A 12,359-nucleotide genomic window follows, 5' to 3' on the forward strand; every position below is an offset into this window, starting at 1 on the left:
CCTCCTTGGTTTTTTTTTTTTTTTTTTTAAGAGTTTTTTCCTATAGTGCACATGCATTCACCAGAGACAGAAGGTGAGAAATCACCCCCCGGGGGGGATGGCTATGCCACAATCCCTTCTTCTTCAGTTGCCTCTTGGGATTTTGGGCACGCATACACACATGCCTGGCATGAGTTTTAAGCCACTGGATCTGGGACTTGAACAGTTACAATGGGCCTCACCAGGAGCACTAGCCAGGTTCATGTGATACGACACGTTTCTGTGCCCTGCTGACTTTTTGTTTGTTTCTCAGTTTGACATCAACAACGAGATCGAGTTCTGATGCCCTGCAGGGGCGGTACGCAGCTCCTGAACTGGAAGTAAGTTCATTTCCCTTTCCTGTCCTGCTTCATCTCAGAAGAGGACTTTTATTGTGTTTGCATCTTTGTCGGACTATATTTTGTGATCCTGTTTCTTTGCTCAGGAAAGAAGATTTTTGAGGGAGAAAGAAAGGAAGGAAGGAAGGAAGGAAGGAAGGAAGGGAGGGAGGGAGGGAGGAAGAAATGTCCTGTTTGTACCCTGGGATTAAAATCTACGGGTTGACTTTTGATTTTTTGCCTACAACACTGACTTGTGCCATGGCTGCCCACCGTAACAGAGGCGTGGGTGGCCTCGTCAGGATGCACCTTGATCTTTCCCTGAGTTACAGTGGAAGTGTGGGTGGTTTTTTAAACATCTAACCCATTCACTTGTTTGATGCCTGACTGTGCTCTGCCTGCTCGGCATGGCTGAGATACGTGGTAGCTATTCTAAAGGTGGAAAGAGAGACGGGGAAGAGAAGGAACGGACCTGCTGTGTGCTGGACACATGCCGAAAATCACAGGTGCCATAACTTGTATACAGAATTATGAACAACGAAAACATTGCTTTCAGGCATGTGAGGCCCTTCACTTGCATGTCCAGAGAACTGGAATGATCATCAGATACCTCAAGAGATTGCCTTTTTTTTTTTTTCACTTGTACAAAAGTCTATTTCTAGGACTCTCAGTGGAAGATCCACCAAGTTAGAAAGGCCTATCACATGGAGGCAGCCAGAAAAAGACTCAGCCCTGACCCCAAGAATGGAAAGAGCCAGGGGTCCCAGTGACGGCCGAGACTTCCAGCACTTGCCACGCCAGGCACTGCTCTAAGTTCTCCAGCTGTGATTTCTTTTCATCCTAGTGAAAACCCAGAGAGTAACTTTCGTCTCCATTCTACAGAGGGGAGAAGCAGCCAAGTGAAAACATTTAAACCGTGCAGGATGTAGCCTGCACCCTGGCCTAGGAGTCTGTTCTTGCCCTCTGCTGCCCAGGGGCTCAGCTGCTGTCCCCTGCTGACCCTGCCTGGCATCCAGCCACTGGCTCCATTTTCTAACGCCCTCTCTGGTTCGAAGAGCCTGTTATCTGTCCAGACGGGCACTTGCTCTGCAGCTGTGTCCCTGGGGATGGTCTTCCTTGCACCTGACCTGGAGATAGTGAGCCATTATGAAGAGTTGTCAATCTGCCAGCGTCATTTACCAGGTCTTTCTGTCACTTACAGGAGAAAACTGTGCTGAGTTTGACTAGGTCACTGCCTATTATACAGAAGAGAATGGTCTGTAGAAGGCAGGCGTTTGTTTTCACCACCGACTAGGCGACCACCTGCTGAGGTTGTACGTTTTGGTTTCAATGACCCCATTGTGCACAGTGAAAGCTCAAAGAACAGCAAGTCTCTAAGTTAGATTTAGTAGAGGATGTTTTTCTTCTCTTTCTGAGGGAAAACGTCCCAGTGTTCCTTCTGAACAGAAGAGCATGCAGGATGGAATGCCTTCTGCTCCCCTGTGTCACATTTCACAGGATGCACCTTTGAAAGAGAAAGTTAATAGTTTCTCATGGTAACTTGACCCTCAGAAGAACTGGGACCTCGGCATGCTGTGTCTTTGGCCCAGTGAATGAATTTGTGAACTTTAGACCAAGCCACTTGATCCAAAATTCTGTCAAGGCTGATACCTCTGTTAAGTTTCCTTGGGCTAGCTTTGTGGTGCAGTGGAAATGCACTGCTTCAAAAGAAGGCAGATCCCACATGGTGACCATGGTTCAAATCCCTGGCCTGTTTAGCCTATTCATGCTGGGCACATGTGTGAGTGCCCAAGACCCTTCGGGCTGGAGGACTGACCAGACCCTGCAAAGGGTATTCCTCTCTCACTCTCCCTCTCCCTCCCCCATGGTCTATCATGAATAAAGAAAACAGTGTTAAACAACAGAGTTGCCTGGCCATGTGGGAGGAAAACAAGGCTTGGCCTTTAGATCTGCAAATGGGACAAAGACTCAAGTCTCCCGTATTTCTGTTCCTGACTATCTGTTATTTGCAGCTGAGATATCTTCAACTGGAACATGCCGAGGACCCAGGCTTTCCAGACTGTCATGGAACATGTGTGTTTCTTATTCTTTTTGCTTTCTTACTCTGTGGTCCTTTTGGAATCATTTAGTAGTTTTTCATGACCTGATTTGTTTTATTTTAGAGATTTTTTTGCTACAGGGCACATACACTAACTGGAGAGACAGACAGAGAGAGAGAGAGAGAGAGAGAGAGAGAAAGAAGTCACCTTCTGGGGGATGACCACACTGCATTACCTTCTCCTCCACTCTGTTCTTGGTATTTTGAGCACACACGCACACATGCCCAGTTTCAAATGACTAGGTCCAGGACTCCAACTGCGGTCAGCCATGTGGGAATCCAGCAATGTAACTATCAGGCCATCTGCTGGTCCCCATGACCTGATTTTTAAAATTAAGTTTACTAATTGGAAATAAATTAGAATAAATTAAGAAATAAGGCATGCCATTTGAAAGGTACTGAAGACGCCTCCAAGGTAAGCACCCATCTATCCCTGTTCATCCTCAGTTCAGCATCCTGATTTTAATAGGAAATGTGGGTCGACCTCTTGCTTGCAAATTCCATAGTTTGCCCATTTTCCATTCTGTCAGCTTCACCGGCTCCTGGATATCACATGTCACCTGCTGTGAGTGGCAGACCTTGAAGATCCCATCCCGTGTTTCTGCCCCAGCTCTGTCACAAGGCTGTTTACTGACTTCGGGCCAGTTACTTAACCTGCCTGACCTTGGTTTCCTCAGCTGTCAACAGGGTGTTCATTCCAGCCTCAGGTTGAAGAGGACTTACTCAAGTAGCACCTGTAAAGCAAAGCACCAGAAGCAGGCCAGGAGAGCGGAGTGGGACGCTCATCTTGTTCACTGTGTGCTTCGGGCTGAGTTCTCCAGAGCCAACGCCCAGGCACATTTGTCATGCTCTCGAATATTTATTAGGGATCAGTACACAAGGAAGGAAGGAAGGGGAAGGAGGCAGGATTGGGCAGAATGAAGCTGAGTCAGTGCAGGCTGGATGAAGCTTCTGCTATCCCTAGGGTAGCTGCAGAGCCTGGATGATCCTTCAGAGTTGTCCCCAGGAGATCATAACGGCTGGGCCTGCATATCCCTGCCATGATCGGTCATTGGATGGGGCAGCTGGGAGGGGCTTGGGTTTGGTCAGGACAGCTCGGCTGAGGCACAGCTCTGCTCCCAGCACTCAGTCACCGGGGCCAGCACCAGGTCCTGGGAAAGGGGTCTGAGTGGTGTGTTGCCTTGTCCTTGATCTTTCTACCACCCGCACCCGGCATGTCTGGGAAAAGCAAATACTTTGTTAAAACCTTTTGAAGGGATAAAGTGTGTCACTCCAAACTGGGTATGGTTCAGGTAGAGGAAGGCTTGGCCTGGAGGTGGCCTTATCACCTTGTGCCTTATCAGTGTGGAGGTCGAAAGCAGAAAACAAGCCACCTGACTGTTGCTTTTACTTCTGCAGGTAGCTCGGTGTTGTTTTTGCTTTGGTCCCAATGAAGATGGTAAGTAGAGAACGCTCATTCTGTCTGTGGGGCCTACAGACCCATAGCTCTAGCTGCAAGCGTTGGGTGTTCAGACACAAATAACTTGAATGATAAGGAAAAAGCTTTTATTCCAGAGCTAGTTTACTGTTTCTGTACGGTCCACATTCTTCCTCAAGGGTAGCTGGATTCCCTTTGTGTTGGTCGTGTTGGTATTCCGGCACGAAGAGTCGGTCTGTATTTTGGCTCATATTTAAGTTAAATTAGACAGTGAGGTTCAGAGAGGCAGAAAATACTTTTCTTTTTTTAGTTTGCTATAGGGTAAATGTACTCACCAGAGAGAGACAGAGAGAAGGAAAGTGAGACATCACCTCCTCTACACCCCCGCGCCCCAGTGGGGATGGCTATGCTGCAGTCCCTTCTTCTCAAGATTTTGGGCACATACTTGCATGCACTCGGCATGATCTTTAAGCCACCAGCCCCAGGACTTGAACCAGAGTCAGTCATGCGGGATCCAGCTGGCCTAACGTCCATGCCACTGCTGGCCCAGAAATGATTTAGAAAATACCAAGAGGTCCTCTTTTGGGACCATTTCTGTTCTTTCTTTCCTTCAGCTTACTTTCTTTAAATTAGAAGATCCCATGGGATTGAGAACTCTTGGTCTATTCTCTCTCATTTTTTCCTAAGTCTTAGGTTTTCAAGGGTGCTCTTTCTTCTTCTCTGTTAAAATAAATGTGTTTGGGGCCAGCAGGTGGCACGGTGATTAAGGTTCTGAACTCCCACATGGCCAACCATGGTTCAAGTTTCAGACCTGGTGGCTTGCTTTCTCACTTTCCCTTCTCTCTCTTTTTCTCTCTCTCATGTGCATGCCCTATAGCAAATTTGAAAATAATATTAATGAATAATGAATAAAATAAAATAAATAATCGTTTTAAGTAAATAAATAAATGTGGTATTAAGGAAGTTACTGGGGGGTAGAGGGGGGATTTGTGCTTGGGGCACAGGCTAAAAGTTGCCAAAAGGTACCCATGCCTCCCAACATGTTTTCTACTTGGAGCTCCTGAGATTGAAGGAGGTGTGAGTGGCGGGCTTCCCATGTCCTTCATTGAGCTCGGGCTCTCTGTGATTCACAGGCTCTGAAGAGCAGCAGAATGTGAAAGAGGGACCCCGCGTGATTTCTGACGAGAAGAAAGGCACCGTGTACAGCTACTCCTACTTCCACTTCGTGTTCTTCTTGGCTTCCCTCTATGTGATGATGACCGTTACCAACTGGTTCAAGTGAGCGGCCCTTTGCATAGACATTTTAAAAGGGATGGGTTTGTTTGGTTTTGTTTTTTAAGAGGTTTTTGCCTTAGGGCGCATGTGCTGGGGCAGGGGTGGACGGAGACAGTGAGAGGGAAAGTTAGAGATTGCACCTCTGGGGGATGGTCACACTGAAAGCACGCTGGGCACACACGCACATGTACCCAGTGTGATTTTCAAGCCGTTGGACCTGGGACTTGAACCACGGTTGGCCATGTGGGAGTCAAGCAATATAACTGGTATGCCATCTCTTGGCCCCAAAAGGGGCAGATTTAGGACAAAATCAAGTTAAGTGTTACCATCATCTATTGGTATCCATGGGGAGTTGGTTCCAGGACCCCCTACAGGTATTAAAATCCATGGGTGCACGAGCCCCTTACGTAAAATGGTCTGGTATTTGCCTGTAACTTATGCACATCCTCCCGTGTACATTCATCACTTCTCGACTACTTTAATACTTATAAAATACAAGTGTTACTTACGTACATGAAAAATGGAATCAAAGTACTACTTTGTTTTAGTGCATTTTCCATGAATTTTGTGAATTGTTTAGAGAATAATGATAAGGAAGAAAAAACATCTATGTTCAGTAGAGACGCGGCTGTCATAGGCCTATCCGCAGAGTGCACGGCAGCAACCACAAACCTGTGATGTGGAGGACAGAGAGCAGGAAAGTGAGAAACCACCCCCAGAGGGAAGGGCCATGCTGCAGTCTTTTTCTCCATTGTCCTCTCGGGATTTTTGGACATTCGCACATGCCTGTCTTGAAGATTCTGGGTACAGGGCTCAAACTGCACTGTTGGCCATGTGGGATCCAGCTGCCTTAACCTCCATGCCACCCATGTGCTATTCTTTAAAGTCCTGTGAAATAGACCAAGTCTTCTCAAGTCAACTAAGCCTGTGTCCGAGTCCTGCTTCATGCTCAGCCTTAACAGGAAACAGTTCTGAGTTCCTAACAATTGATTGGCATCCTTTTAACTCTGAAAATTCGTTGCTCTTACTTCGAGGAAATGGAAGGCTCACTCCAAATGGGTAATGGGCAGTCTGCAAAACACAGTAATAGTAATAAGAAACTTGGGATTTTTTTTTTTTTTTTGAGAGAGATTTTTGCTGCAGGATGCATACACATGCCAGAAAGACAGAAAGTGAGAACTCACCCCCTAGGGGCAATGGCCATACCTTAATCCCTTCTCCTCCGTTCTTCTCTCGGGATTTTGAAGACACATGTACATGTGCCTGGTGTGAGTTTTAAGTTGCCAGGCCTGGGATTCGAACTGTGGCCAACTACGTGGGAGTTCAGCGATATAACCGTTACACCATCTGCTGGTCCCCAAACTTGAAATCTTTAAGCAGTCACGTGCCTTTTATTATTATTATCAGAGGAGAATGGGAGGACGACAGAGAGTGGAAGATACTTTGACAGAGTCTCTCCATATCTCCATCTCCATCCGTTGCCCCAGCCTCCCACTTAGCGAGGACCTCAGGCGCACACCAGCTCACTCAGCATGTTTAGGGTGGGCCTGGAACTGAACCTGAGCTGCCCATGTGGCCACCTAATAGCTGAGTCCTCCCTGACCCTTTCACTCCCACTTATATCACCATAGCTGGGCCTTATTAGCCTTTTATTTTTTTTTTTTTAAGTTTATTTCTTTCTTTCATGAGCAACAGAGAGACAGCACATGCAAGAAGTTTTTTTTTTTGTTTGTTTGTTTGTTTGTTTTTCACTGTAGGGCGCATGCGCTCACCAGACAGACAGAGACATAGAGACAGAAAGCGAGAAATCACCCCCCAGGGGGGATGGTCACGCTGCAATCCCTTCTCCTCTCGGGATCTTGGGCACGCACACACACGTGCCCGGCGTGAGTTTTAAGCCACCGGGTCCGGGACACGAACCGCGGTCGACTACGTGGGAGTCCAGCGACATAGCCATTACGCTAACTGCTGGTTCCCCAAGTTTTGTTTTTTTAATTGCCAGAGGGCACGTGTATTCACCAGAGATGGACAGGTCGTGGGGAGAGAGGAAGAGGAAGCACCCTCCAAGGGGCATGGTCACCCTGCAATCCCTTCTCTATTTCTCCGTCCTTTCAGGGCCCTGGGCATACACATACACGCCTGGTGTGTTCTTCAGGCTGCTGAAACCAGGACTTGAACCATCGGATAGCCATGTGAAATCCAGCTCCCTTAACCTCTAGGATTTGGGGCTGGGGCCTGCAAACATGGTCTTGATGCTGCAGTCCACCCCAGCTTATGGAGGAAGGTCTCCAGACTTGAAGTGGGAGACTTCTTATATGTAAGAAGGCTTCACAGAGCATTGCATTTTTTACCTCTATGCCACTGGCTCCTCTCATCTGCTTTAAAGAAAGAGAAAATACCCGTATTTCCTACTTTAAGTACTGTGTTTTTTTCCCTATTTTTCTATATTACAAAAATTTGAAACTTTTTTTTAAATAAAATGCACTAATGTAGAATTATGAAAAGTAACAAAGTGGCAATACCCTCCACACACAGATAGCTACTGCTAACAGTGTAGTGTATACGCTGTCATTGTTTTCTACGTATTTACAGGCCTAAGTCATTTTTTTAACATAACCGTAATTACACACGTTTTCTCCATGGAGGTTTTTAAAAAACTTAACAACGCGTGATAGACTTTTCCTGTCATGACACAGAGATTTGTGCTTTTTGTATGACTCCAGAGTTCTGGAGGTTTCACGGTTTGATGATATAGGATAGACATTCAGGTTCATCGTGCTTGCTTTGATCAATTCACTTAACAGGTATTCGGGTGAATCCTATGGGCCACGCTGTTCTCTGGGGCGGGGCTTATACTCCAGTGGCAAAAACAGGCAGTGATCCAAACGTCGTCTTGTCTGTGAAGAGTAATGGAGAGAAAATTAAAACAAGGAATACCCAGGTGACAGGAGTGGCAGTTGCAAACTCAGTGACTTTGCTGAGAAGAGTCTTCCTGAAGGAAGAGAGAGGAGGAGACTTTCATTGTTTCCCTGTGGTGCTTGGAGAATTCCTGGGAAAGTTTGGCTTGGGAAGCTTAAGAAAGGGCAGAGAGAGATACAGTCAGGCAGATAACAAATGTTTTTGCGGATATTGATAGGAACCCTCTGACGTGGCTGGTGGGAATGTAAAATGAAGTAATTTTTAGAAAGAGCTTGGCAGTTCCTTACACACTTTAAGTTATAATGTGATCCAGCAATTCTACTCCTAAGTATGTAAAACAAAAAAAATTCACACAAAAACTTATACACAGGTGTTCACAGCAGTATTATTCATAATAGCCAAAAGGCTAAATCATCCAGATATCCATCACCAGATGAACGGATGAACAAAATGTGCTCTATCCTTACCATGAAATATTGAGAATAAAAAAGAATGGAGGGGCCAGCCAATGGCATAGTGGTTAAAAGCAACTGGATCCCACATCACCAATGGGCACTGAGTCCTGGACCTGGTAGCTTGAGAAACTCGCTGGGCATTTCATTTGGGCATGTGTGTGTGCATGCCCAAAATCCTGAGAGGAGAATGGAGGAGAAAGGATTGCAATGTGGCCATTACTTCGGGGGAGTGCTTTCTCACTTTTCTTCTCTTTCTCTCCCTCTGTCTCTCAGGCATGTGCATATAGCCTATAGCAAATTAAAAATAAAACAAAAACAATAAAGAAATGAAGCAAGCCTGGTCCATAGCCTGGTGGTGGTTAAGGGAGCCAGATCCTATATGGTGAACAGTGGTTTGAATCCTGACCTAAGCAGCAGTGGAGGACTGATACATACTATGGTGTGAATGAGCCTTGAAAAACAGTATGCTAAATTAAAAAAAAGAAAAAATCCAGTCTCAGGAGGCCACATGGTTCCGTTGATATGACCTGTCCAGACTAGTCAAATCCAGAGAGAAGACGGTGGAGCTGGGCGATCAGCGTTGGTGAGGATGAGCACTGAGGGAGAAGCTAAGAGGTGCAGGATTTCTCTTTGGGCTGATGAGAAAGTTCTAAAATTGACGATGGTGATTGTGCAAGTGTGACATATTAAGAGCCATTGAGTGAGTTATATGCTTTAAGTGGGTATTAATTATAGCTCAGTCGAGTGTTTAAAAGGAAAAAAAGCCTGCAGGAAATTATATATTAGTTGAGTTAGAAAAAAGCCTGAGCCAGCAGGTGATGTGGTAGTTAAGGCACTGGACTCCCACATGACTGACCATGGTTCGAGTCCTTGATCTGTTAGTTTGAAAATCACTCCAGGCACATGTGTGCATGTGCCCAAAATCCCAAGAGGAGAATGGAGGAGAAGGGATTGTGGCATGGCTGTCTCCCCAGCGGGGTGATTTCTCCCTTTCCCTCTCTGGCTAGTGCATATACCCTATGGCAAAAACCTAAAAAAAAAGAAAAGAAAAAAAAGAAGAGAGAAAGAAAGAAAGAAAAACCTGGTAAAGAAAGCAGGGAGACCCCAATTCTCTTCCTGCTCTGACCATAGCTGGTGTCTTCTCCCCACAGCTATGAAAGTGCCAACATTGAAACCTTCTTCAGCGGGAGCTGGTCCATCTTCTGGGTCAAGACGGCCTCCTGCTGGATGTGTGTGCTCTTGTACCTGTGGACGCTGGTCGCTCCCCTCTGCTGTCCCACCCGGCAGTTCTCTGTGTGAGGAAGTCAGCAATGCCCTCAGCTTAGCCGGCCTGAAGGCCAGAAGTACTGTCCTTTGTGCACGTGAGCAGATGTGACCAGTGACTGGCACCCTGCAAGAAGGTGACATCTCCTGGCTGGCTTGAGGGGATCCGAAGTAGCTTTTGGAAAAATGTCTCTTGATTCCCTTTCTAATTGTGAAATTCAAAAAGAAACTACCAGTGTGTCCCAAAGGAATTGGAGTTTTCGACCAAACTGTTATCATGGGTGATAGATCTTTTTTTAATATGTCTTCCTCCTAGAAACTCAATATAATTTTTCTTCTGCATGTTTTTACCAAAACACTGTGGCACACAACTTCTCTTCACAAGGATAAAAACTATCCTTTTATGACCTGTCATTCTTATCCTTGAAACAGAAAAAGAGCCAAACTCTGGAGCCTTAGCCCCAGACGACCAAATCCAGACCTCTCTTACTCACTTTCCCCTCTTGGCACCTCATTCTCAGAACACTCTGAGAGTGGCCTTGGCCTGTGGGGCCTCTGCAGGCAGCTCCCTGGTATTTATAGGGTTCCAGAGGAAGCAGCTGCTCTTAACCTCCACCGTCAGTGCTGCTTCCTCATGGCCCCAAACATTTCCCTTTCAGGTTGTGATGCTGGAAATCACAGACTTCACTCTGCCCTGGCCCTTCCCAGAGGTCCCCTCATCTTTTCTGGGTTCAGCATGTTTGGCTAATGTGAAAAGCACAATCCGTCCCCCACTTTACTGTCACTGTCTGATCCAGCTTCCTGCAATACGTGTGGCACTCACTTGGTATTCACGTGACTATAGAACTACATCCATGTTGTCTTCTTTGCCCAAGTGATGGCGGGCTTCCGTTCACACTCGTTTGCGCTGTCCGAACGACGATACTTCAAGGACCTTCACTGACAAGTTGCTTATTGACCGAAGCCTGCTGCACCCCTTTCAGTTGTGAAGGTCAACTGCTCAGTGTCGCCTTCGCCTGAGGCCTTTGAAATTATGAAGCACAGAACTTTTGTTTTCCAGATCATGTTAATGTCCTTTATGGTTTCCTCTGGTAGATTCGCAGAGGTGAGGATTTCTTGAAGAAAGGACCCCAAATAGCACCTCAGAAGGGCTGACCAGAGGAAACCTGTTAGACAAGTTATGGAAGTGCCCAAGTTTACTTAGGAGAAAAGGCAGGGAGCTTAGAGTATTAAGCCATAAACATCCACAGAAGTGTCCAGAATGGATGGTAGTAAAGGAATACTTATAAGAGACATAACTATTTTCACTATTTTCAGTGTTGATGTTCCCAGTTAGGGAAGAGTTTACTTGGTGGAAAATCCACTGAAGTCACCGGGAGAGATGTAGGGTGGAAAGAATCTTGAGGTCCCCAGAAAGTCTGAGAATAAAAACGTGGCTTAGACGTCCTTTCTGTGCCCTCCTGTGTGAGCTGGGCAGAATTGGGTCTCCCCTAAACTGAGCTCTCCGGGGGGCCAATGTGCTAGCAGGAGAAATGCGTCAAATTCTTCATTTCTGCTTCCTCCTTTGCCCTCCTCCCAAGAAAATCAAGGGGAAAGCAAGTCCAGGGCGTGACATCCTTTAGGAACTTGCTTTATTTACAGTGGTTGAGATTTCAGTTTTAAGAGGTACTTGTGGTGTGTGTGTGTAAAAGAAGGTCTTGTTCTGTAAACGTCACAAAATTCCTTCTTTAGGGCAGGAGCTCTTTATACCTAACAGTTCACAGATCATCCTGGATCACATGTAGCCACTTGTGAACCTGAGAAACCCCAGTTCAGCCAGCAGGGGTGGGTGTCCCTCTGGCCAGGAGCAGGTTCTGGGAGTGGTGTGTGTAGCAGCCCCCTGACGGAGCCTGCTGCAGAAGTGGGTGCAGTGATCTGCAGGCTCCGGACAAGCTGAGCTTGTTTAGGAAACTATAGGAAAGCGCCAAGAACCAGGGTTGTTTCAGAACTGGTTCCATTCTTTATTGGGGGGGAGGGGTTTTTGTTCTAGGGCGTGTGCGCTCACCAGAAAGACAGAGAGACAGACAGAAATCGAGAAATCACCCCCCAGGGGAGTTGGCCAAGCCGCAATCCCTTCTCCATTCTCCTCTCGGGATCTCAGGCACACACACATACGCACCCAGTGTGAGTTTAAGCCACCAGGTCCAGGACTCAAACCACGTTCGACTACATGGGAGTCCAGCGACATAGCCACTTCGCCATCTGCTGGTCCCCAGAACTGGTTGCATTATATTTTCCTCCTGCTTAGGTCTAGTGGAGTCCTTGATTTATCTGGGTCTGGCAGCCAGTATGAATTTAGAACTGGCCCTTCCTCCAGGTCAAGGTCTAGCAAACCAGGCCGTGTATTCTTGGCTGGCTCTCATTGGCCTCCTATCCTCTGCAGAAAGAAGCTCAGGGAAACACAGACAGGAAAACGTTGCCAGTGGCAGGCTCCTCGAAGTTTCCTTCTTTAGCCAGCCCAGCCAGTCCACGTTTTTCAGCTGCTTATGTTCTGGTTTGTCGCATAAAGTTCCCTTCTGAGGGTTACAGATGTTCTG

The 12,359-nt window shown here is 46.7% G+C and overlaps 1 protein-coding gene across 1 annotated transcript in view; it reads left to right on the forward strand.

Moving 5' to 3' along the window:
* SERINC5 (serine incorporator 5) overlaps window positions 1–11,228 on the forward strand; it is a 129,090-nt gene extending 117,862 nt beyond the window's left edge. Inside the window, exons 9-12 of the mRNA XM_006143515.3 lie at window positions 293–359; window positions 3,853–3,892; window positions 5,005–5,149; window positions 9,672–11,228. Coding sequence (XP_006143577.1) covers window positions 293–359; window positions 3,853–3,892; window positions 5,005–5,149; window positions 9,672–9,819 — 400 coding nt within the window. The 3' untranslated portion in view covers window positions 9,820–11,228. The remainder of the gene's footprint in view (window positions 1–292; window positions 360–3,852; window positions 3,893–5,004; window positions 5,150–9,671) is intronic.
* The last annotated feature ends 1,131 nt before the right edge of the window (window positions 11,229–12,359 follow it).

Source organism: Tupaia chinensis, unplaced genomic scaffold, assembly GCF_000334495.1.
Source record: "Tupaia chinensis unplaced genomic scaffold, TupChi_1.0 Scaffold000099_1, whole genome shotgun sequence".
Classification (NCBI taxonomy): Eukaryota; Metazoa; Chordata; class Mammalia; order Scandentia; family Tupaiidae; genus Tupaia; species Tupaia belangeri.